This window comes from Pelophylax lessonae, assembly GCF_965119305.1.
Source record: "Pelophylax lessonae genome assembly, chromosome: 8".
NCBI lineage: Eukaryota > Metazoa > Chordata > Amphibia > Anura > Ranidae > Pelophylax > Pelophylax lessonae.
In genome coordinates, this window is record NC_138775.1 from 274082388 (window position 1) to 274109657 (window position 27270).

General features: G+C 43.4%; 1 protein-coding gene across 1 annotated transcript in view; it reads right to left on the minus strand.

Annotated features, from left to right (window-relative positions):
- The window catches only part of IL23R (interleukin 23 receptor), a 120346-nt gene that overhangs the window by 91272 nt on the left and 1804 nt on the right, over positions 1-27270 (minus strand). Inside the window, exons 2-4 of the mRNA XM_082264986.1 lie at positions 18383-18476; positions 13129-13407; positions 11648-11771 (exon numbers count right to left, since the gene is read on the minus strand). Coding sequence (XP_082121112.1) covers positions 11648-11771; positions 13129-13407; positions 18383-18449 — 470 coding nt within the window. The 5' untranslated portion in view covers positions 18450-18476. The remainder of the gene's footprint in view (positions 1-11647; positions 11772-13128; positions 13408-18382; positions 18477-27270) is intronic.

Consider the following 27270-nt stretch of genomic DNA (forward strand, 5'->3'; position numbering starts at 1 on the left):
TAATATAAGACCCAACCTTATTTTCAGGGAAATATGGTACCTAGTGGCTGAGGAGGCAGCAGGAGGTGGGCTTCTCCTCCTCCCACTTTTTTTTTAAAGCCCGTGGTGTGTGAACACACTCAAGACTATCACCCGGTGCATAAAAAAGTGCACACACAAACGTGAAGAACACAAAAAGTGCACAGGGTGTGCGAAATGGTCTTACCTCCGAAGAGGTTGGACCCTGACCTTGATTCCCTCGGGGGCGCAAGACTCCTGACAGGGACTGAGGTACTTCCAATGGTCTGCTTGGCCGAAACCAGGCAAACCCCGTTCTCCAGGGGGACTGCCAAAACAGCCCACCCCAAGTACTAGGTGGGGCTCCCCTATGAGAGAGAGCAAACTAAGCGCGAAGGCCATATCTACCCCCTCCCAAGACTTTCAAAGCAGGCCCGAGGACCCACTCCCTACTCATCGTGCAAGAAGAAAAAGGTGAAAGTGCAGTGACACTACAACAAAGAAAACGCACAAACAAAAAGGTGGGGAAAGTGCTTTGGTGCCATAGTGAGGTACCATGGCAGGCCATCCGGCCAGGAATAAAAAATTCCTCTGGTCCGAGCCAAAAGGCCTGTCCCAAGAGGCAGGTGTGAAAAAAGTGTGTATGATGCAGTGACCAAGGTGCCAAAAAACTCAAGGGGAGCTGCCCCTCACCAGTGAGAATTAAGGCACCCCTGGGCTGCCACCCCAGGGGCACGTGCACCACGGGCTTTTTACGGTCCCGACCTCCGGCCAGACCCAGTTTAGCCCATCCCTACCAGGAGGTATTGGAACTTAGACAGCTTAGGGAGAACCTACCCTCGCTGGGGAGCGACTCAACCCAGGAGGAAGGCCCTTCCACCGCCATCACCATTCCATACCAATTACATCCAGGAGCAGTACTAACCGGCCCCACGACATACCGGCTTTCTCGCTCCCTTCAAACTGGCAGGGGAGGATCCCATTCAAATCAGGAGGCAGCGGACCCATCCGGCTTTCTCTGACAGTGCCTACTTCCCAGTTCCTCAGATTCTCCTGAGGCGCCCTGGTTCATTTCAGCCCCTGCCGATACTTACCATCAAGGTCCATACCAACTGATAAGAACAGATACTACACTTGATCTTAGCCAAAAGGCAGAGACGCTCCTCCTCCCACTGCCTCCTTAGTCAATGGGTACACAAGGTGCACAGTCTATCACAACACAGCCACTTCCTGTGCTGGTGGGACAGAATTCATCCCGTTTCACATCAGTGCGATGACAGACATTGCATGTGATTCGGAGCGCACAGCATTGAAAATCACATGCGATGTCTGTGCAATGCGAATTCAGCCATACAGATTGTATGGCTGAATTCGCATTGCATTCGGACACAACATGCACAGGACCCTTTTTTGGGTCCGCAGCAGAATCAGATCACATAGTGGTTCACCCCCAATGCGATCCGATTCATGTCCAAACTGACAGTTCGCACTGCGTTATGCGAACTGACCTGGGGGTGTCGTTAACTTTGTATTGACACCCCCAGCGATTCACATATGGCAGTGTGAACTGCCAGCAATTTGAATATAATGCAGGAATCTGCACTGGATTCGCAAGGTTCCCGCATCGCATATATGTGAACCGGCACTTCCTCTGCAAACAAGCGGCTGCAGAGATGGAGGTAAGAGAGGAAAAAAAAAAAAGAGTGCTTCCCTGAAGCTGTGCCTTCTGCCCCCTGGTAATAACAGTCACTGTATTGCCAACCTCTTGCTGTCCTTTTAGAGGGGTGAAAGTAACTTTACTCATGTGCAGCATAGGTGCCAGCTTATAGTACCATGTTAAAAGGGCAGCAATATGGGTAGCATTACAGTGACTGTTATTGATTACCATTTATACTCGAGTATAAGCTGACTTTTTCAGCATGTTTTTTTATGCTGGAAAAAGCCCCCCTTGGCTTATACTCGAGTCACAGTCTCACTTACATTTTACCTGGTCAGTGCGCATGTGCCGCCGCCGCCGCTCAGGATAGCCCGTACACGTTTGGCTATTCCCGAGCAGACAGCGCACGCGCGGTGATGTGTTGGCGCCGGGTGGCGCCATTTTTAAATGTAAGGCGGAAGGTTAGTGAGACTCCTCCGCAGCCCCTGCATCTCCACAGGATTCTCCTGTACCATGCCTGCAGCACTGCATCTCCTGTACCATGCCTGTACCAATTGTGCCATGCCTGTACCATCTCCTGTGCCATGCCTGAACCATCTCCTGTGCCATGCCTGTACCATCTCCTGTCCCCACAAGGAGATTCCCCCACTTTCTGTCCTGGTTACCCTAAGACGGCAAATGAATGGAAATCTCCAGAAATGTTATAACCCTGTTAGATGTTCTAGGTATGTACAAAACTAATGTATATATATATATATATATAAAGCTAGCACTTTATTTTCCATTTTGGCTTAATTATGGAAGAGTTAAAAACCCTTTTTTTCCCATCTGTGTCCCATTGTGAGGTCCCATAGATACAACAGGTAGTGAGATTGAAATGCCCTCGGAGACAGTTGGAATATTTCTCTCTTTTCCTGCTCTGGGGACAACTCAACGTTTTGAATTTTCCATATGGAGTCACTGGCACAAGGAGCTCTTTGTTCTGGTGACCAAAAGGAAAAAAGAAATGGAGTGGTCACCAGAAGGGGGAGGGGGTTCTAACCCTTTACTATTCCATCCAAAACTAAGATAAAATGTGGATTTAGTTTCACTTTAAAATGACAGGTTCCTGAACATCTATAGTGTGATCCTGGGATATGACGCTGTGTTCATACACTGCTGATTGTGTCTGTGCTAAATTATCCTCCTGGAGGAAGAGGACATGGGATGGAGGAAATTGGACTGGAGGAGGAGGACATGGGATGGAGGAAATTGGACTGGAGGAGGAGGACATGGGATGGAGGAAATTGGACTGGAGGAGGAGGACATGGGATGGAGGAAATTGGACTGGGGGAGGAGGACATGGGATGGAGGAAATTGGACTGGGGGAGGAGGACATGGGATGGAGGAAATTGGGTGAAGGAGGAAGAGGCAGAGATGTATAGTAACTAAGTAGAACTACTTCACTACTGTACTTCAGTACCGAAAGGCGGTATCTGTACTTTCCTGGAGTAGAATTTTTTTCTCCTACTTCCACTTTTACTTCACTACATTTTTTCAATGATTTCAATACTTCTACTCCAATTTTTTTTTTTTTTGTGCTGCATAGTTACTCGTTACAATTATAAAAATTACCACTGCCAGAACAGTAGATGGCAGGTTTCATGAAGCTCAAAACATGAGTATTATCAGCGCATACGAAAATAAATGCTACTGTATGTATAAATAAAAGCTGCATTCGAAATAATAAAAAACAATATGATGTTCAAACTTTTGACTTCTTTCTTTAATAACTACATAACACAGTACTGGTACTTTTACTTTCAGTACTTGAGTAGCAAAATTAAAAAAAAAAAATACTTTCAATACTTAAGTACAAAAAATGTTGAATACTTTAGTACTTCTACTCAAGTGACTTTTTGATCGAGCACTAACACTTCTACTCAAGTCACTTTTTGATCGAGCACTTGTACTTTTACTCAAGTATGGGTTTTGAGTACTTTATACAGCTCTGGGAAGAGGACATGGGATGAAGGAGGAAGAGGACATGTGATGGAGGAGGATGACATAGGATGGGGGAGGAGGATATGGATTGAGGAAATGAGACTGCAGGAGGAGAAGATGGGATGAAGAAGGAAGAGGACATGGCATGGAGCAGATGAGACTGGAGGAGGAGGAAATAGAATTTAGGATCTGAGACTGGAGGAGGACATGGGATAGAGGAGATGGGACTGGAGGAGGAAGACATGGGGTGGAGGACATGGGACTGGAGGAAGTGGACATGGGATGGTGGAGATGAGACTGATGGAAGAGGACATGGGATGGAGGAGTTGGGACTGGAGGAAGAGGAGATGGGATGAAGGAGAAGGAGGAAGAGTTGATGGGACTGCATGAGGAGGAATGGAATGGAGGATGAGAAGGAGGACATGGGATGGGGGAGATGGGACTGGAAGAGGAGGACATTGGATGGAGGAGGACATGGAATGGGACTTGGTGGGACGGCCAGTCTCTATAACTTTCACTCAAACAAATCAATATACACTTTTAGATTTTTTTAAATCAAAAATATGTATCAGAATATATTTTGGCCAAAATTTATGAAGAAATCAGATTTTTTAAACTTTTTCATTGGATATGTTCTATAGCAAACAGTAAAAAATATTGTTTTTTTTTTTAATTTTTTGTCTTTTTTCGTTTAAATAGCAAAAAAAAAAAAAAAAACCAGTGGTGATAAAATACCACCAAAATAAAGCTCTATTTGTGTGAAAAAAATGCTATGAATTTGATTTGGATACAGCGTTGCATTACCGACCAGTTATCAGTTAAATTAGCACAGTGCTGAATAGCAAAAAAAGGCCTGTCATGAAGGGGGTAAAATCTTCTGGAGCTGAAGTGGTTAAATAACACCAAGGACATATCTGGCAAAGAAGTCATTAAAAACAGAGCAATCATTATTGCTGAAATGCTGCCACTTATCTGTTTCCTGTTAACCCCTTATCTCTTTCTCACTCTAGATGAGCACATCTCCTACAGACTGCTGTCCTTGTCACTCCCCAATCTGATTAACCAAGATAACATGTACCAGTAAAAAGCTAAAAGCTTCCTTTCACATTGCGAAATATGAATCACTCAGGTGAAGATTAGTGAGTAAAACTGAAAAGTGAAGACTCTCATATATATATATATATATATATATATATATATATATATATATATTGCCTATATTAGCAAGATTAAATGGCAAGACTTAAAGCGGAGTTCCGGGCACAAAATCGACCTTTTTTTTTTGTGCCCATCCGCTTGGTCTCCTTCACCTGAAAAGGAATTGGATAGTTAGGTATATATTTTTTTTTTACTCACCTTGTAATTGTAGATAGAAAATACTCACCTATTCTTCACTTCCTCCCTCTGTGCCGCGGCTCCGACGTCACTTCCTGGCTTGCAATGATTCCTGGGAGCTGAACGTCATCGCTCCCAGGAATCAATGCGACGGCACCGGCCCCGCTCGTCACTTCCGGGGCGACGCCGCATTCCCTGCTAAACAGCTTCTGGGCATGCCCAGAAGCTGTGGAGGAATGCGGCCCTGCACCGGAAGTGACGAGAGGGGCCGGTGAAGTCGCATTCTGGGAGAAGAAGACACGGAAGAGGACGCAGAAGAGGATCGCGCCGGCTTCAGCTACCCAGCAACAGAGATGGCAACGCTGGAGAAGAAATTTTATAAGTGAGTATTTCTTCTTGCAGGTAAGTGCGAACCGGGACAGATCAGAGGCTAGCCATTGTGGAATGTACTAGCCCTGACTGTCCCGGGGGTATGTTTATTGAGAAAAAGTTTTCGTGCCCGGAACTCCGCTTTAAATGATTAATGTGATGTGACATTTACTGTTTTTTTTTTTGTTTTTTTTTTCCTCACCAGGGCCAATAAAGGCACACTTGGCAGGTGCCTAGGGGCAGCAGAGCTGTGGGGCACTGTTCATGTAACAAAATCTCATTAAATAAAACAAAGCAATTTTGGAGAAACAACATCCTGTAAGGGTCATTTCACACCACATGCAGTGCATCAAACAAAAATAGGTTATATAGCATCCGATGGCAAAGTTCCCACCAGTGCAGTTCGTTCCAGTGTGTTTCCGTTCCAGAAAGAAAAGTATAACATGCTGATTTTTTCCTGCACAGAACTGTACTTGAATGTGGTAAAAAGCATACAAAATGCATCAAAAGCGCACCGGACCCCAGTATAGATAAAAAAAACAAAAAAACATTTGGAATGCCACCAGAATGCATCAAAAACGAGGTAAAAATGCACATGCAGAAACGCATCTGGAATGGATCTGGGGGATGTTTTGTGATGAGAACAAGCACTAAGGCTAGGTTTTACACTTCTGCATGTGGCTGCAGGTGCTGGAATCACAGCTGGTGGGGAATGCACTGCTCACAGAATAAATTGTATCATTTGACAGATATACTGTATCTTCTTTTTTGCACCTCCTATATTCACTTGGGACTTTACAAAGACTGTGTTTTTTAAGAATCATTATATTTTTTATACATGTTTTATATTCATTTATTGATGAATTGTTTTTTTATAATATTTTTTTATTATATATATATTATATATATATATATATACTTAAAAGATATTGGATTGGTGAAATTCTCGCGCTGTCACTCTATATGAATCCTAAATTCCTTTAAAGCTGCAGGTACTGTTATTGGTAACCTACGCAATTCAGAAATGTATAACAGGGGGGAGTACCGCGCTTAAAAGGTGCTTAGTGCATGTTATTCATACATTTAATAATTTACTTTCAGTGCTTTCAAATGTTTATAATAAAATATAAATATTCTCCAGTGCATAAAATTATATAAATATTCTCCAGTGCATAAAATTTAAAAAAATCTCATTAATAAATAAAATATTTCTTACAAGTGATGTAAATATGTGCTATAAACAATCCTTAAATATATCAAAATTTGTAAAAATGAAAATAAAAATAAAATGCCAGTGATAAATTATGTGTTTATAAGTTTCCAATAATTAAATAATTCAAAAGTGAAAAAGTGCCAAAGTGTCCTTGTATATATAAATAAAATGGTGTATATTCAAACGCCTTTTCTTTCCCAAAATTCATGCAGGTGCTCTTCCATGCAGTGGCCACTAGGTGTCCTAAGCGCTCACCTCAATTGGCTTTATAACCAGCTTTGTATGGTATCATATGTAATCCTCCTTTTCTATGGTTGATGGGTCCGGTCACTAATTCTCACACTTATCCCTTTTAACACGATATTCCAGGGGGTGTGTGTGGAGCCTTTGAATCTCCAAAATAAATGGGGCCACAATAGTGAGGTACCGTTTGGTGGTTTTATTAAAAGAGATAAAAGTAACAGACTCACATTTTCCTTCGTCTTTGCCAATGCATAACAATTGTAATGTCGCTACGTCACTTCCGGTTTGGCGTCCTACGCGTTACGCTGCGTGCCCACACAGCTTCTTCCAGGGATCTCTGGAAGAAGCTGTGTGGGCACGCAGCGTAACGCGTAGGACGCCAAACCGGAAGTGACGTAGCGACATTACAATTGTTATGCATTGGCAAAGACGAAGGAAAATGTGAGTCTGTTACTTTTATCTCTTTTAATAAAACCACCAAACGGTACCTCACTATTGTGGCCCCATTTATTTTGGAGATTCAAAGGCTCCACACACACCCCCTGGAATATCGTGTTAAAAGGGATAAGTGTGAGAATTAGTGACCGGACCCATCAACCATAGAAAAGGAGGATTACATATGATACCATACAAAGCTGGTTATAAAGCCAATTGAGGTGAGCGCTTAGGACACCTAGTGGCCACTGCATGGAAGAGCACCTGCATGAATTTTGGGAAAGAAAAGGCGTTTGAATATACACCATTTTATTTATATATACAAGGACACTTTGGCACTTTTTCACTTTTGAATTATTTAATTATTGGAAACTTATAAACACATAATTTATCACTGGCATTTTATTTTTATTTTCATTTTTACAAATTTTGATATATTTAAGGATTGTTTATAGCACATATTTACATCACTTGTAAGAAATATTTTATTTATTAATGAGATTTTTTTAAATTTTATGCACTGGAGAATATTTATATAATTTTATGCACTGGAGAATATTTATATTTTATTATAAACATTTGAAAGCACTGAAAGTAAATTATTAAATGTATGAATAACATGCACTAAGCACCTTTTAAGCGCGGTACTCCCCCCTGTTATATATATACTTGTTGGGTTTGATTGTCTTGGACAAAGATTTTTGCTATTCATTTTGCACCAGCACATTTTGAGGATATACATTTTTTGATTGCACAAAATACATTGCACTTGGCATTTTTGTGTGGGATGTTTTAACAAAATATTTCTTAAGCTATGATGATGGTGTTAATTTTATGAGGCACTGTGATGCATTAGAACACAGGGGTCAAACACAAGGCCTGCGGGCCGATTGCGGCCCCCTTAGGCCATTTCATGTGGCCCTCTCACCTCTCCTGCAGCTGTGGCACCCCCCTTGTCTCTGCCCCCACCTTGTCTCAGTAGCAGAGAGGACAGAACTCCTTTGCCAGATCCTGTGCTTCTCTGTGCTGCTGCAGAAAGGCTCGTCTTTGCCCACCACTCCTTCCCAGCAGTCTGCAGCAGAGAGGAGGGCAGAACTCCTCCTATAGATCCTGTACCTCTCTGTGCAGCCACACCACCACCTTGTCTCTGCCTCCCCTGCTCTCAGCATTCAGCAGACTCTGTAAGCTGACTCCAGCCCTCCTCTGGTCCTCCTCCAGACCTTGCACTTTCTTCTTCCCAGATCCACCCGTATCTTCTTCCTGGCAGTAGCACAAGGTAAGGGGCTGCATTGTGATGTAAGGAAGGGTGGGTGACTCTTGACTTATGATGGTGGGGAGCTCTTGACATCTCATGTAAGGGTGTAAGGGGGCGTGGAGTGCTCTGGACATCTAATCTTACAGATATAACCGGCCCTTTGGGGGCAACCATAATGCTGATGCGGCCATGATGAAATTGAGTTTGACACCCCAGCATTAGAACTTTAAACACACAGAAAATACTATTTAGCCAATAAGAGAGGAATACAAACATGCACTGATATATCTTTTTCATTATGGAGATGGGGAGCAGTTATGGAGATGAAGAGAGGTTATGGAGATGAAGAGAGGTTATGGAGATGGGGAGAAGTTATGGAGATGAAAAGAGGTTATGGAGATGGGGAGCAGTTATGGAGATGGGGAGCGGTTATGGAGATGAAGAGAGGTTATGGAGATGGAGAGGTTATGGAGATGAAGAGAGGTTATGGAGATGGGGAACAGTTATGGAGATAAGGAGAGGTTATGGAGATGGGGAGCAGTTATGGAGATGGGGAGAGGTTATGGAGATGGGGAGAAGTTATGGAGATGAAGAGAGGTTATGGAGATGAAGAGAGGTTATGGAGATGAAGAGAGGTTATGGAGATGAAGAGAGGTTATGGAGATGGGGAGCAGTTATGGAGATGAAGAGAGGTTATGGAGATGAAGAGAGGTTATGGAGATGGGGAGAAGTTATGGAGATGAAAAGAGGTTATGGAGATGGGGAGCAGTTATGGAGATGAAGAGAGGTTATGGAGATGGAGAGGTTATGGAGATGAAGAGAGGTTATGGAGATGAAGAGAGGTTATGGAGATGAAGAGAGGTTATGGAGATGGGGAGGTTATGGAGATGAAGAGAGGTTATGGAGATGAAGAGAGGTTATGGAGATGGGGAACAGTTATGGAGATAAGGAGAGGTTATGGAGATGGGGAGCAGTTATGGAGATGGGGAGAGGTTATGGAGATGGGGAGAAGTTATGGAGATGAAGAGAGGTTATGGAGATGAAGAGAGGTTATGGAGATGAAGAGAGGTTATGGAGATGAGGAGCAGTTATAGAGATGAAGAGAGTTTATGGAGATGGGGAGCGAAGAAAGAGCGCGGCTGCCGTAATACTCGCAGCACACACGCACGTAAGCTCGGAAACGTGTCACATTCCGGTGACGTCATCCATCCACGCCGCTGCGCCACCTGCGCCCCAAGCCTTGTTTTGGAGTATCATCCACCGCACAGCCGGCTTTCACGGTGACCAGCAAGGAGCATTCTGCACGGCGCTGTCTTTCCAGCGGATGGCCACACGTCCACCGATGTTAATCTGGGACGGTCCTCCCCACTCAATGTGCTCCTTTTTATTCTGTTCAAATGTGAGCTGCTAATAGTTTTACTCTGCATTAAAACTGTCATACAGTTCACTCTTAGAGGCACCTCTCCTTTTGGTATTCACCTTCAGCTCACTGGAACCCTGGTTTCTGTTCCTATTGATGGCAGCCCTAAGTTTCTGGACTACTTTGTTTTCTCTCCTATGGACTTATAAATGGATTTTATGGAGTTATGGAGATTAAGAAGGGTTTTGAAGATGAGGAGTGGCAATGGAGGAAGAGGAGTTATGGAGGTGAAGAAGGGTTATGGAGAGGAAGAAGGGTCATGGGGATGAAGAAGGGTCATGGAGATGAAGAAGGGTTATGGGGATGTTGAGTGGTTTTCGAAGAAGAGAGGTTATGGAGATGAAGAGGGGTTATGAAGATGGGGCTCAGTTATGGAGATGAAGAGTGGTTATTAAGATGGGGAGCAGTTATAGAGATGAAGAGGGGTTATGAAGGTGAAGAAGGGCTATGGAAGTGAAGAAGAGTCATAGAAATGAAGAAGGGTTATGAAGATGAAGAAGGGTTATGGAGATGAGGAGTGGTTATTGAGAAAGAGGGTTTTATGGAAATGAAGAAAGGTTATTGAGATGAAGAGGGGTTATGAAGATGGGTTATAGGGATGAAGAAGGGTTATGGAGATGGGGAGTGGTTATGGAGGAAGAGGAGTTATGGAGATGAAGAAGGGCTATGGAGATGAAGAGGAGTTATAGAGATGAAGAAGAATTATGAAGATGAAGAAGGGTTATGGGGATGAAGAAGGGTTATGGGGATGAAGAAGGATTATGGAGATGAAGAAGGGTTATGGGGATGTTGAGCGGTTATGGAAGAAGAGAGGTTATGGAGATGAAGAGGGGTTATGAAGATGGGGTACAGTTATGGAGATGAAGAGTGGTTATTAAGATGGGGAGCAGTTATGGAGATGAAGAGTGGTTATTAAGATGGGGAGCAGTTATAGAGATGAAGAGGGGCTATGAAGGTGAAGAAGGGCTATGGAAGTGAAGAAGAGTTATAGAAATGAAGAAGGGTTATGAAGATGATGAAGGGTTATGGAAAAGAGGAGTGGTTATTGAGAAAGAGGGTTTTATGGAAATGAAGAAAGGTTATTGAGATGAAGAGGGGTTATGAAGATGGGTTATTGGGATGAAGAAGGGTTATGGAGATGGGGAGTGGTTATGGAGGAAGAGGAGTTATGGAGGTGAAGAAGGGTTATGGAGGCGAAGAAGGGTTATGGAGGCGAAGAAGCGTTATGGATGTGAAGAAGGGTTATGGAGATGAGGAGCAGTTATAGAGATGTAGAGGGGTTATGGAGGTGAAGAAGGGTTATGAAGATGAAGAATGGTTATAGAGGTGACAAAGCTTTATGGAGGTGAAGAAGTGTTATGGAGGTGAAGAGGGGTTATGGAGATGAAAAATGGTTTATAGAGATGGGAAGCGATTAAGGAGATGAAAAGGGAGAGGAGATGAAGAGAAGGCCCTGTTTGTATTTAATCAGAACTGAAGTAGGCAGGGCTGACACCACATGCATAGAGCTTCAGAGCTAAGGTTTCAGAGCTAAAAATTTTGGCTATTTAGCTGCTATCATATGTATGGGCAATGCAAAGAGACAGACTTTGGTGCTCAATTATACAGGCAGTAATCTTGCATTTCCAGTCAGTGGCTTCTTTACTTTCCAGAGCTGTAGTCTGGTTGCCTTGGACAATACCTTGGAGACACCCTCAATGTAATTAATATGACTAAAAATAAGATATTAAAAGGACTTACTTAACAACATGTACATCATAGCTTGTGGCCAAGTCTGTATTTTGCCCTGTATCCCACGTACATGTCATCTCAGATGATAATTCTCCCAGAGAACATGATATATTAGAGGGTCTGTCAGGAGGATCTAAAAGAAAACATACAGTATTTAAAAAATAAAAATTGATTACAGTGGCCTAAAGTATATATAAACCTGACCACTAAGATCTCATGTAAGCTTTGAACAAAAACATTCATTTAAATATATTCCTCAACAACTACAAGGATATAAATCTATTTTGTGTGCACAAAATGGTTTTTCAAACCCAAATATTACTATACAAATATTACTATATAAAATTAGTTATGACATCATTGCTGTGCTGTACATAGGCTGTGCATGGAGCAGAGCTGTGGGAGGAGCTCAGCAGGCCCCAAGTCAAGTAAACCTGTCACAAACTTGGGCACATGGTAAAATAATATGCCTCAGCTGAGGTTATATGTCTTCAGTTTAAAAAAATAAATAAACGCAGGCCAAAATGATTGATAAGGATAAGGATAGGGGTGGGCACAAGCCTGACTTTTAAAGGGAAAGTCAACATTTGAATATTACATACTACTTCACCTGCTTCTATCTGTGGACTCTTGCACAGTCCTGAAGATAGTTACAGATAGCTAAGGAAACATGATATATTGTATCCACTGAAACACTGATGTTAGTTCTCTGTGTATCTCCGTGTACATACACAGAACTAATCTTCCTTATCTTGGAAGGTTGGGTGGTATACACATTAGTGATCGACCGATATCGTTTTTTTATTGCCGATACAGATACCAATATTTTGGTCATCTGATATCGGTATTGGCCGATATTTTCCGACATTTAAAAAAAATGTTTTTCTTTCCACAGGTACTCTGGTGGAGGGATCTGGGGGTCTAAAAGACCCCAAACCCCTCCTCTAAACTTAAAAGCATTCAAAACGTCTTGTTTGGCTGTTTGGAATGCTCGCATTTTTTTAAATTTTCCGCCGAGTACCCGGAAGTGATGTCATGACATCACTTCCGGGTTTTTTACATGGAGGCCCAATCAGAGCCGAATGCGGCTTTGATCGGGTCTTCTCTTCAGCGGCCATGCAGGTAGGATGCCCGGGTCTCTCGGTGGGACGGGAGACCCAGGCGAGCCGCGGAAGGTGGCAGGAGGGGGGGCGTCCCCTCCCGCTCCTTGTAATGACAGCCGAGCAGCTTTTCAGCCGCACCGGTTGTCATTACAAGACAGCCAACCGTCGGCTATGGACACCGGTACCAGGGTGATGCCTCTAGCTGCAGGCATCACTACGGTACAGCACTTTCCTGAAATATCGGCAATATCGGTAACCTCAGGGGCCGATTCCGATATATCAGGGAAAGTGCATATCGGCATTGCCGATAATCGGTCGATCCCTATTACACATACGTGCAAAAGATAATAAAAAGCACTGACATGCATGGGTCACACACACACTTACATCCTACTTGTAAAATTCTATCATGTATAATAGGATTTTTATTGCCACATTCCAAGTAACACATAATGTGGTGGTGCCCTCTGACACCCAGGAGTCGTATAGTGGAAATCGTTCCATTCTGCCAGTCTGGCTTTCTGGAATTGTCATTTACTTGAAAACAAAACCGTCTGCTCCCATTGCAGGGGTCATTTGACAACGTGCAGATCACGAGGACATCGGATCCTTTTGGCACCACGGAGGCCGGTTTAAATATGATATCTCCAATCTTGGTATAGAAACCTGCAGGAATTAAAAATATATTTCATCTATACAGAAATATTTGAAACTTTGCCACAACAGATCACAACTTTTCAGCTGGACCAACTGATATGGTGGTTATGAGCACTGCAATAAATCACAGGCAATAATTGAATAATCTTCCTATCGATCTCTTATGATAGGAATAATCAATCTATAGTCAAGTCAACAACAGTGGCGGCTGGTACTCCATCGGCCGTGGGGGGCGGCAAACAGACCACACCATACACCCCCCCCCCCGAAACACACCAGCCCGCACACCATATCTCCCCCCCCCCCCCGATTGCCGGCTCACTTACCCTGGACATGTGGAGGGCAGGCAGGATGCAGCGGCGGCAGCGGCTTTCCCCTCAGTCTCCTGCGTCTCCTCCCTCCTCCTTGGCCAATGGCATGGCTTCTCCTTTCGGCCAATCAGGAAACGGGTCTCAGGACCCATTTCCTGATTGGCCAGGAGGAGGATCCGTGTGACAATTGCGAATATTCAATTGCTATTGTCACACAACTGGGTGGGCTGAGGGCGCAGTGCTCTGCGCCCCAAGCCCACCCTTTTTTGAAGCCTATTAGAGCCTCTGGCTCTAATCACGTGCTTAAAAAAAAAAACATTGGAATCCATGCGTCCGGCACCCTGCATGTAGATCAGGGGGCCGGACGCATGGATGGGGGGGGCGGCGCCCCTGCGCCCCCAATGGACGGGCCACCACTGGTCAACAACCCATTTGAGAGATGTGCCACACACACTGGGAAGTAAACAATTTTATGTTATTGATCGCATCTCCGTTTCACCATGTAATCGCATAATCGAATCGACCAAACTGCAATCGTATTTATGAAAAAAGGGCTCAATTCACTACGATTTAAATAACGACTAAAAAAATGTGGTAAATAGCGCTTGCGGTAAATCAGTTTTGAAAATGCAATTCACTAAGAATTTTGCGTTAAATACTGAATGCGGTATTTGTTCGATTTAGCGGTAATTACAGCATTTTTTTTTATGCAGTAATTTACCGCACTGAGCTGGTTGCTAAGGAGTGGGACAGAAAGCCAGCCACCGAGTACTTAAAGCTTAGTTCTACCCAAAACTTCCGCTTTAAGGACTCCTGACCCCCTGACATGCCACATTTGGCATGTCATTTTTTTTTGGGGGGGAGCGGGTACCTAGATTTGACACCGCCTAGGTGGCTCAAGTGGAAGTTTTCCTCTCCCCCTCCCTTCCTGCTATCTTCTGAGAAACATGACATGTCCCAGAAGATTGCCCGTCCATTCAGGACGTGCAGTGCGACTCGCGAATGCGCACCCGGCTGTGAAGTCGCAAGCTGTCACAGCCGGGTGCCCACACTAGTGATGCCGGCACCGAGGAGAGCCGAGGGAGAGAACCAAGGTTTTGGGCGGCCGCATCGCTGGATCGTGGAATAGGTGAGTGTGTGTTTATTAAAAGTCAGCAGATCCACTTTTTGTAGCTGCTGACTTGCAATAAATACAGAAATGGCTAGAACTCTGCTTTAGCAACCGATTACTCATCAGACAGGTGAATGTTAAAAAAACATGCCGACAATTAACCCTTGTAACGCTCCTGCGTTTTACGTATGATGTGGATTTTCAGCTGCAGAAATATTCCACTTCAGTAGTCATGTAGAGAAACGCTGAGACACCATTCCCAACTCTCAATGACTCATCATGTGTGGATGATCTCAATTCAGCAAGTAAATACACACACTCAATAAGATGTTTCCTAGAGTGACTTATGTATATAGTAACACAGTCATGATAGGCTGAAGAGACAGGTTGGGTAGAGATGGTAGATGACAGACACTTGAAAGGAAATGTTCTTGAAAGTAAGATAGTAGCAGATGGGATGCAGATAGGTTTAGCAATCATGTATGGTAGTAGATGACAGAGTAGCAGGTGGACATACAAGAGAGATCAACCCAGTGCAAGAACAGGTGGTAGTAGGCTCAAGAGCTAGCAATCTTAGATAATGCAGATGTAGTAATAGTCCTTAGTATGCAGAGCTAGATAGTGTAAGCTTTAGTATAAAGGTTATAGAGGTTTCCCCTGTGGGGTACTTATCACTAATAGCAATGTAGCAGAGGAGAGGTTCGGCAAGAGCGGATGATCCGGTAGCGGGATACAGGGATCAGCGCAGCGTGGTTCCGACAGCGAGGTATGCTTGCAAGCATGAGAGCTTCAAGACAGGTTAGCATCAAGGCACAAAGCAGTTTGAACGAACACATGTGAGTGAGAGCCTGCGATCTAAATAGCCATCCAGTCCGGCGCTCAGTGATGACAGCATCAGTCTTAAGGTGTATGCGCACCTTACCAAAAGAGAATGGTGGGGCGCATACACTTATGAAAGAGTAATTAGGGTACCCAAAGGTACCAGAACATTACACCACTTAAGCCCCGGAGGATTTGTCTGCTCAAAGACCAGGGCCTATTTTGCGATTCGGCACTGCGTGAATTTAACGGACAATTGCGCAGTCATGCGCCGCTGTACCCAAATAAAATTGACGTCCCTTTTTCCCCACAAACAGAGATTTCTTTTGGTAGTATTTGATCACCTGTGCGATTTTTACTTTTTGCGCTATAAACAAAAAAAGAGCGACAATTTTGAGAAAATAACAATATTTTTCACATTTTTTTATATGAAATTCCCCCCAAAAAATATGTAAAAATCAAAATTTTTTAACATCTTAGGCCAATTTGTTTTCTGCTACATATTTTGGTAAAAAAAATCGCAATAAGCCTATTTTGATTGGTTTGCGCAAAAGTTATTGCGTTTACTAACTATGGGAAAGATTTATGTAATTTTTATTGTTTTTTTTTTTTTTAACGAGTAATGGCGGCGATCTGCGATTTTTTTTGTGGGACTGCGACATTGCGGCGGACAGATCGGACCCTTGACTGACATTTTTGACACTTTTGGGAGTACCAGTGACATTACTACAGTAATCAGTGCTATACATATGCACTGTTACTGTAAAAACGACACTGGCAGGGAAGGGGTTAACTTTATTAGTGATCAGTGGGTTAAATGTATCCCTAAGGGCATGATTCTGACTGTGGGGGGGGGCGTGGCTTGTGATGTAACCACAGAGACATACGATCCTACATAGCAGGATCGTGTAGTCTCTGCAGTTAGATCAGGGAGAATGACAGACGGCTTTGTTTACATTAGCCGCCTGCCTTTCTCCCTCTCCAGCGGGAGATCGCGAGTGACCGGCGGACATCGGAGCCGCCGGTTACTCGCGCGGGGATGTCAGGGAATGAGCGGGGGCGGGAGCGCGCCTCCGGCGGCGCGCGCTCGCCCCCTCGAGGCTCCTGGGCGAGCGACGTAGCCCTATGTCGGTTTGCCCAGGAGAGCCATACTGCCGCAGTAAATAGTCGCGCGGCAGTGGTTGAAAAGTATGAAAAAAAAACAGGGAGGGTTTCCCCGCACATGCATACCATCTGTAGCATGTATAGAACATGCTGCAGCAAAAATGACATTTCTAAAAAAGAAAAAGGATGAAATGACATTTAATTTGCCAGCAATACAATACCATTGCCGGCAATAGAAAAATGTTTAAAAAAACAACGTAATAGCCCAGTTAACCACTTGCCGACCGCTTACTATATATATATATACACACACACACAGCGGCAGGCTGGCTCGTACAGGAAAAACAACATATAGATACGTTGCTCGCTTGGTGGCAGCTAGGGGGTGAGCGCGCGCCCCGCCGCCGGCGCGCTCCCTTGATCCTCAGCGGGGAAGCCGATGCGCGTGTCAGGCATCTCAGATTGCTGCCTGACACACGTGATCGATCCCTGCTGTTGTAAACACAGCTGACCGTTCTTCTCCCTGGAATGGTCATAGAGCCCGTGTGATCCTTCTACTGTATATAGGATCACATGTCTCTATGGTCATTTCAGAAGCCACGCCCCCCCACAATTAGAATCGCTCCCCTAGGCTCACATTTAACCCCTTGATCACCCACGGGGTTAACCCCTTCTCTGCCAGTGTCATTATTACAGTAACAGTGCATATTTATAGCACTGATTATTGTAGTAATATCTTTGGTCCCACCAAAAATGTCAGTTAGGGGTCCGATCTGTCCGCCGCAATGTTGCAGTCCCGCAAATCGCAGATCGCCGCCAATACTAGTAAAAGATAAAAATGAAAAATTACATAAATCTTTCCCACAGTTAGTAGACACGATAACTTTTGCGCAAACCAAACAAAATACGATTATTGCGATTTTCTTTACCAAAAATATATAGCAGAAAACAAATTGGCCTAAAATGTTAAAACATTTTGATTTTTACATTTTTTGGGGGGAAATTTCATATAAAAAAATGTGAAAAATATTGTCATTTTTTCAAAATTGTCTCTCTTTTTTTGTTTATAGCGCAAAAAGTAAAAATCGCACAGGTGATCAAATACCACCAAAAGAAAGCTAAATTTGTGGGGGGAAAAAGAACATAAATTTTATTTGGGTACAGCGTTGCATGACCGCGCAATTGTCCGTTGAAATAACGTAGTGCCGAATCGCAAAATATGGCCTGGTCATGAATGGGGTAAAATCTTCCGGGCTTAAAGCGGTTAAAAATACGGTCATTGAGAATGTTTTTGTCAAAGACATGTAGCTAAATACATTTTGGCCTAAATATATGACAAAAATTGAATATATTGGATATTTTTTAACTGTCAAAGTAGAAAAATATTGTTATTTTTTCAAAATTGACGCTTTTTTTTATTAATATGGCAAAAAATGAAAATCGCACAGGTGATCAAATACCACCAAAAGAAAGCTCTGTTTGTGGGAAAAAAAGGACGTAAATTTCGTTTGGGTACGGCGTTGCATGACCGCGGCCTGGGCCTGGGCGTAAAGCAGGAAAATCTTCCGGTGGTAAAGTGGTTAAAGTAACGCAGTGCCAATTGGAAGGTTCCCAGCTGTGATGATGAAACCTGTCTTACCTTCGGAAGCTCTCATTGTGAATACATGAAATATGCAAATTACACTCCATGTGTCTGAAGGTGGCATCTTGCATTATGTGAGGAATCTTTACTCCTGCAAGAGAAAGCAGAAAAAGGGGAAAAATATTAAAGTCACTGTCAAGTTAATTAAAGTTTCACTGAAAGTTCATGTGTTCTGCACTGCTCCATTGACTTGAGTGGAAGAATTTGATAGGGTTGCCACCAATGTAAAGAACATTCTTCTAACTGGCCGCCAATGTAAGAAACAATCTTCCTACTGACCACTAATGTAAGGAACATTCTTCCAACTGGCCACCAATGTAAGGGGGGATTCTTCCTATTGACCACCAATGTAAAGAACATTCTTCCCACTGACCTCCAATGTAAGGGGGGGTTCTTCCTATTGACCACCAATGTAAGCAACATTCTTCCAACTGGACACCAATGTAAGAGGGGATTCTTCCCAATGACTACCAATGTAAGGGGGGATTTTTCCCACTAACCACCAATGTAAGGAGAAATTTAAACCCCAAAAAAACTAGTGGGATTAATATAGCGCTTGCTAATAATTATTCAGGGGTGAGCAATTCCTTGTTCATAACCTGGATAATAAAATTGGCAATCAAGTGGTCTAAAAATATATATACCTTTGTGTATAGATCACACAACTAAATGATAGTGAACCAGTGATGTTCACAGTTGGTGTACATGAAATAAAAATACACAACCTTAAATAAATACTTGATTAACATAAAGTGCAAAAATAGTGCCAAAATATGTGCAAAAAATGTCCCAATAAACAGTTCATAGGTGACTTTGTGCGTGGGTAGGAATTTTCCCCCTGTGGCGAAACACGTAGGGTGGGGCCTAATAGACTGGCATCATTAGGTACGCTGAGTTTTGACTGTCGGCCGGGACCCCATAGGACACCAAAAAGCCGCTTCTCAAGTTAGAGGATTTGAAATCCCAGTGGCTTTTGCTCCTCTCCTCACAGTGCTGACAGCACGGGCTAGATGGCTTCAAACTGGTCAGCACTGTCCATGTGATGATGCTGACCAATTAGAATCTCTGTGATCCGTACTGGCTAAGCAATATGGGCACGAGATTAAACCGTGAGGGGTTTCAAATCTCCGGACCGGTGGATCGGCTTTTCACTGTCTGACAACGGGGGATCACGGCAATCTGGCACAGCAGGAGCGGGACCGGGTTGGATGGGTAGGGGGTCCAGTGTAAGGTCACCTTATAGATTTTCTGTAAAGGTGAACTTACACTTCCAATGGGCTCACACTTATGCGAATTGGATGCGGATTTCCCAGCATCCAATTTACATGACAGGAGAGCCGGTTCGCACATCTCCGTGGCTGCTGTGGAGCGGATTGCACAGGGGTCATGTGTGTCTTTGGCTCTGTTTCAGGTCTGAATTTAGGCAAAAATTCGGGCCTGATTTGTCCCTGCATTGGGGAACAGGGGCTCACGGGACCCATTGCGGTGAGCCGCATCCGCAATAACTGTGAACCCAGCCTTTAGGATATTGATTGTTCTGATTTTTTTTTTCACTTATATTTATTGTGTTACTCAATGCTTGCTTTTATTGTATAGCGTCACACCTTTTTCTTTGGTATATGTTTATGGGTTTTTGCATCATGAAATCCTAGTGCTGGCTGCTTTCCTTACTACTAGTGTGGTATTTACCACGAGCACAGAGTGTTCATTTTTCTATTATGAACATTAGGTTGTTGAATAATAATAATAATCAGATTTTTTTAGATCAGATCCAATGCAAACCCATTGTACAGTTCTAAACACACCATGCGGTGGTCCGACCACCCACCCGCCATCTCTCCTCCATAGCCATCATTATAAAACACAGCTGATATCTGCATTGATTACACCCGCTCTGTTCAAATTTGATGAAATCCTTCCTATATTTGTTTGTCCTTCAGGCAGCAATTGAGGAAACTCAAACATGACCTTTCTGTCTTATCAGTCCTTATCTGACTGATACAATAATTGTATACCTGGCAGGAAATTCCAAAAAAATAATGGAAGAGGAAACTGCAACACGGAACTGCAGTCAGACAGAAGTCTTTATAAGATTTACAGAATTTCACAAAAGAATTTATTATTTTCTGACTTCCTCCAACTTTCCAGAAACACCATTCTAATCTCTGAGTGACATTGCTAAACTTTACACTCCAAGTTGGGCAATGTGCAGTTCCAGAACTATTGAGGAACTAACATTCTGTTCTGATACTTTACTGTTCTCTGAATATCCTTACCCCTGTTCTGTCTGTACCTCCGTTCTGTCTGTACAACTGTTCTGTCCGCACTCCTATTCTGTCTGTACCCCTGTTCTGTCCGTACCCCTGTTCTGTCCATACCCCTGTTCTGTCTGTACCCCTGTTCTGTCTGTACCCCTGTTCTGTCTGTACCCCTGTTCTGTCTGTACCCCTGTTCTGTCTGTACCCCTGTTCTGTCTGTAAGGGCTCTTTCACACGGGTGTTCCGATCAGATCCGCCTGTCAGTTTTTTAGGCGGATCTGATCGGATCCTCCATGCAGCTCTATGGGGCAGCGGATGTCAGCAGAGACACCTCCACTGACACCCGCTGCCATCCGCATCCGATCCTGTCCGTGAAATCTGGACGGATGGAAACCCTATTTTCCATCTGTTCAAGGATCGGATCGGATGAGAGCGGACAGGCGGTCCGCTCTCATCCGATCCCCCATAGAGAGCAGCGGGGGCTGTGACACCTCCCTCTCCGCACTGCATGCGGAGACGGAGCTGTCATCCGCCGGTTCAGTGGGGATCGGCGGATCGATCCCCGCTGACCAGCACGGGTCCGCCTATGGAGGCGGACCGTGTGAAAGAGCCCTAACTCTGCTCTATCCATACCTCTGTTCTATCTGTGCCCCTGTTCGATTTGTGCCCCTGTTCTATCCATATCTCTTTTCTATCTGTATCCCTGATCTGTTTGTACCTTTTTTCTATTTGTACCCCTGTTCTATCCATACCCCTGTTCTATCCATAGCTCCTTTCTATCCGTACCCTGTTCTATCCGTACCCCTGTTCTATCTGTACCCCTGTTCTATCCATAGCTCCTTTCTATCTATATCCCTGTTCTATTTGTACCTCTTTTCTATCTATCTGTATTCCCATTCTATTCATACCCCAGTTGTATATGTACCTCTGTTCTATCTGTACCCCTGATCATTCTGTACTCCTGATCTATCCATACCCCTTTTCTGCCCATACCTATTTTCTATCTGTATCTCCGTTCTATCTGTACCCCCTTTCTTTCCATACCAATTTTCTATTTGTATCCCCCTTTTATTTGTACCTCTTTTCTATCTGTATTCCTGTTCTATCTGTAACCCTGATCATTCTGTAGCTCTGATCATTCTAAACCCCTATTCTAGCCGTACCCCTGTTCTATCTGTACCCTTGTTCTATCCATACCCCTTTACTATCCATACTACCCATACCTATTCTATCTGTAACCCCATGCTATCCATACCTCTGTTCCTTCAGTACCCTGCCCTGATCATTTTGTACCCCTGTTCTATCCGTACCCCTGCTCTATCCATACTTCTTTTCTATCTGTACCCCTGATTGTTCTGTACCCCTGTTCTATCCATACCTCTGTTCTATCCATACCTCTGTTCTATCCATACCCCTGTTCTATCCATACCCCTGTTCTATCCATACCCATACCCCTGTTCTATCCATACCCCTGTTCTATCCATACCCCTGTTCTATCCATACCCCTGTTCTATCCATACCCATACCCCTGTTCTATCCATACCCCTGTTCTATCCATACCCCTGTTCTATCCATACCCCTGTTCTATCCATACCCCTGTTCTATCTGTACCCTTGTTCTTTCTGTACCCTTGTTCTTTCTGTACCCTTGTTCTATCTGTACCCCTGTGTTGGCTGTATGGATCCTCTCCTCAATAATTACCAGGCATGCTAAAAAGCAGACTCCACCTTGCCCATGACCTACTTCCTCCTCCACTTCAGTTACTTCTTCAGAGTTTCTCGCTCAATAATTATCATGTACTTTTCCTCTTCTGTGGGACTCATAAAGTCACATGACAAGTGACAAGCACATTGATTTTAATGGCACCCATTCCAATCTATGCGACTTTGAAAATCAGCAACTTTGAAAAGGTGCCTGCTCTACTTTGATGCGACTTTGACCCAGCCAGTGTAAAGTTGGGTCAAAGTTGCACTCAAAGTCGCACTCTAAATCGCATGACTTTAGGGTCGCAATAGTGGAAACGTAGCCTTACTGATCCAGTATTGCTTCCTTCTCTAAAATCTAACAAAACACTCACTGTCACCTAATGCACAGCTTACTGATCCAGCACGGCTTCCTTCTCTGCTATCTGACAAGGCACACGCTGTCACCTTATATACAGAGTGTTCATTTCTTTTCCTTTTTTTTTATCCTTTTCCCTCTATATCATCCTTTCCCAACATTTTAACCCCCAAAAAGAACCCAGAAGATTATTTCCAGGTCTCAGGGAACCCCCTATTAAAAATAATTTATCTATAGCAAATGGTACATTAGCTTGATGATTTGTTTGAAATTGTAGATTTAATAATTATTAAATAATACAAATTGTGTAGTATTTACTATTTAGTGATTAAAATCATTATTTTTAATGTAGCTACTACTAAACAAATATGCATAATTATGTATGTAATTATGTAAATCACATATAGTAGTCACTGCATATGTTTTGTATATTTGCGGGAGGATTTAGTGAGCATGACACCCAATGGGGATCCTTTTTCAACACGACAAAATGATTTTCAGTAATAATGATTAAAAAAATAATAATAATCATCATCATACAGGCCAAAAAAACAAATGCAGATATTTAACATTGTAGTGCCCCTTTAATGTGGTGCCATTACACTGGTGGTCAATGTGGTGCCATTTCACTGGTGGTAAATGTGAAGCCCCTTACATAGAAGTTCAGTGAGGTGCCCCTTACATAGGAGGCCAATGTGGTGTCTCTTACATTGGTGGTCAGTGGGGTGCCCCTTACATAGGAGGTCAGTGTGGTGCCCCTTACATAAGAGGTCAGGGTGGTGCCCCTTACATAGGAGATCAGTGTGGTGTCCCTTACATAGGAGATCAGTGTGGTGTCCCTTACATTGGTGGTCAGTGTGGTGCCCCTTACATAGGATGTCAGTGTGGTGCCCCTTACATAGGAGGTCAGTGAGGTGCCCCTTACATAGGAGGTCAGTGTGGTGCCCCTTACATAGGAGGTCAGTTTGGTGCCCCTTACATTGGTGGTCAGTGTGGTGCTCTCTACATAGGAGGTCAGTGCGGTGCCCCTTACATAGGAGATCAGTGTGGTGCCCCATACATTGGTGGTCAGTGTGGTGCCTCTTTCATTGGTTGTCAGTATGGTGCCCCCTACATAGGAGGTCAGTGTGGTGCCCCTTACATTGGTAGCCAGTGTGGTGCCCCTTACATTGGTAGCCAGTGTGGTGCCCCTTACATAGGAGGTCAGTGTGGTCCCCCTTACATTGGTAGCCAGTGTGGTGCCCCTTACATTGGTAGCCAGTGTGGTGCCCCTTACATTGGTAGCCAGTGTGGTGCCCCTTACATTGGTAGCCAGTGTGGTGCCTCTTACATAGGAGGTCAGTGTGGTGCCCCTTACATAGGAGGTCAGTGTGGTGCCCCTTACATAGGAGGTCAGTGTGGTGCCCCTACATTGGTGGTCAGTATGGTGCCCCTTACCTTGGTGGTTAGTGTGGTGCCCCTACATAGGAGGTCAGTGTGGTGCCCCTTACATAGGATGTCAGTGTGGTGCCCCTAACATTGGTGGTCAGTATGGTGCCCCTTACATTGGGGGTCAGTATGGTGCCCCCCATACATCGGTGGCACACCAAGCATCCATTAGATAGTGAATGTAATATGTTTTCTGCAATGTGTTTAAAAAAAGGAATAATAAAAAAAAAACATAATAGTAATTGTAATTGCAAGAGAGTTACAGTGCAAAACATTGCTAATGTAAAAAAAAGTTTGGTAATCTTTGCAGATATCTTTTTTTACATCTTTTATAAGCCACAGTAACTACTTGCAAACCACTTGACAAGCCTCATCCAGGTTTCTTGAAGCAGTCTAAAGCGCTCTTCATCTCCAGGAAAGTTGACTATACTGTAAACCATAATGGGAGAATTGAATGGTTTTCCACTGTGCACCACCTGGCATGAATTATCATGCAAGTAAAAATATCTACAGTCTCTATTTAAAAAGATATGTTTTCAGAAAGCACATGGAAGGTACCAGATAATATCAAGACAACGTGTCCGGGTACAGGAAATGTGTCTGTCTGTTGAATATTAATACTTAAATAAAAATTCTTAAACGCAAAAATAAATAAAATAATTCATATTAAAAAAAAATAGTATCATGGACTGTACTCAACTGTGTTGTTGTGCAGTAATAAGGCTACAATCACCTTATTCAAAAAATAGAAAACAATACCAGCTCTGCAGATCCGTTTTTCTGCTCAGTAATGCTTACTAAAGAAGTGAATGATTGGCCGTAATGTTATGTCTGGAGATAGCATACCTTAGAAAATCCCAGCAAACATTGCCATGGGCAATATTACTCCTTTTCTGGGCTAGTGTCCAAAATTAGACCCTAATTTGCATCTGTTGTTCCCATTATGACGAACTCCCACCATACCATCGCTGAGATCCTAGGCTGGCCCGACTCCCGCTGTGACTGAACACAGCGGGAGCGAGCCTCCGGCGGCGCGCGCGCGCCACAGAGAAAGGGGAGAGAGGTCTACGTCGCCAGACGATAACAGACCACTTTGCCGCAGTAGTGCTCGAGTGAGCAGACGGCAAGTGGTTAAAAAACTGCCCGACCCTTTCCAAAAACGCAGCGGCTGAAAAAAGCATAGATGTGAAAGTGTTCCATAGGAAACCATGTTAAATGAACTGTAGCGCGTTTCATCAACAAGCAAAATGCACCAAAAAAATGCATAGGTGTAAACGCAGGGTAAAAATGTATTTATTCACAGAAATCCATCCCCCTCCACCTAAAAACTGTTCTTCGGCCACCTCCTTTAGATCTTCCCCCGTAGCTGTTACCTTTTGTACCACCTTTCCCTCCTTTTGGATTGTAAGCTCCACGGGCAGGGCTCTCCTATGCCTTCTGTTTTCAACTGTATTGTAGGTGTAAAAAACTAGAGATATCAAGAGTGTGCCATAATCCTGGAAAGAAAATTGAAGAACCCTTGACAGCCGGAATCACTGACATCACAGCGCTGGAGGGAATCGCTTTACAGGTAAGTCAGCCATAATGTGGTAATATATATTGCAAACTAGCACATTATAGCATAACACTCCTGGGGTCATTTTTATTATTATTATTATTATTCAGGATTTATAGAATGCCAACAGTATGCACAGCGCTTTACAATAGAAAAGGGAGACGGTACAACTACAATACAAAATTGGAACGACAGATATACACAGACATCTGTGAAAAGGTGAACTTTAATGGCACATCCATGAGACAGATAAATATACACAGAAGGTAAAAAAAAAAAATACATTTATTAGTTGTATGTAAAACCAGTACAAATAAAATGAACAAAAACTGACCCAAATGGATGGGATTCAGCTTAATCTAAAAACTCACATAAAAAAACACACAGAGTGGATATTCTACTCAGTACAAGTCACATACATAATGACAAAATGAGATACATAGCAGAATTACGTAGATGTTAAGGTATGGCGGTTCAAGGGTCGACGCGTTTCACCATATGCTTCATCAAATCCATGTTGATACACAGACACAAGTACTCTTAAAGTAAGCAAATGTAAGCATCTGTTCAAGGGTTGACGCATTTCGCAATATGCTTCCTCAAGACCATGTAGATATACAGACACAAGTACTCTTAAAGTAAGCAAATGTAAGCATCTGTTCAAGGGTTGACACGTTTCGCAATATGCTTCCTCAAGACCATGTATGGCGCTTTTCCACTGCATAGGACCGAACGGTTCAGCTCGCTTTTAGGCTTTTCCACTGCATGGTACCGCATGGTACGGTGTTGGAACGGTTCGGTACGGTATGGTACGGCGACGCTTTTCCACTACATGGAACTGAACGGTACGGCTCGCTTAAACAGTACCACCTCAGTTGTGGTTCCAAGAGGGCCGTACCGCTACCATATTCCACAATCCTTTGCATGCAGCCTTGACTGTTTGTCACTACTAGCCACTGGTTGGTCAGAGAATCGTTGTTATCCCACCCACTTTACTTTAGTGGAAAAGCAAACCGTACCAAACCGTTCCAACACCGTACCATGCGGTACCATGCAGTGGAAAACCAAACCGAGCCAAGCAGGGCCAAGTGGAGCCGAGCCGGTACTTGCAGTGGAAAAGTGCCAGTAGATACACAGACACAAGTACTCTTAAAATAAGCAAATGTAAGCATCTACATGGTCTTGATGAAGCATATTGCGAAACGCGTCATCCCTTGAACAGACGTACCTTAACATCTACGTAATTCTGATATGTATCTCATTTTGTCATTATGTATGTGACTTTTACTGAGTAGAATATCCACTCTGTATGTGTGTTTTTTATGTGTGGTTTTTTTTTCACAATTAGGCTGAAACCCTTCCATTTGGGTCAGTTTTTCTTCAATTTAATTGTACTTTTTACTTTTTACATGCAACTAATAAATGTGTTTTTATATTAAAAAAGAATAGTGCACACATGCAAAAGGATTGACTATCAAATACGAAGACAATCCATAAATAAAAATGGGGATTTGGTCCCACCCTATGGCCATATCGTGCTCAAGCCCACCACTACGTCAAAGTACCTACGGAAAATGTGTTTT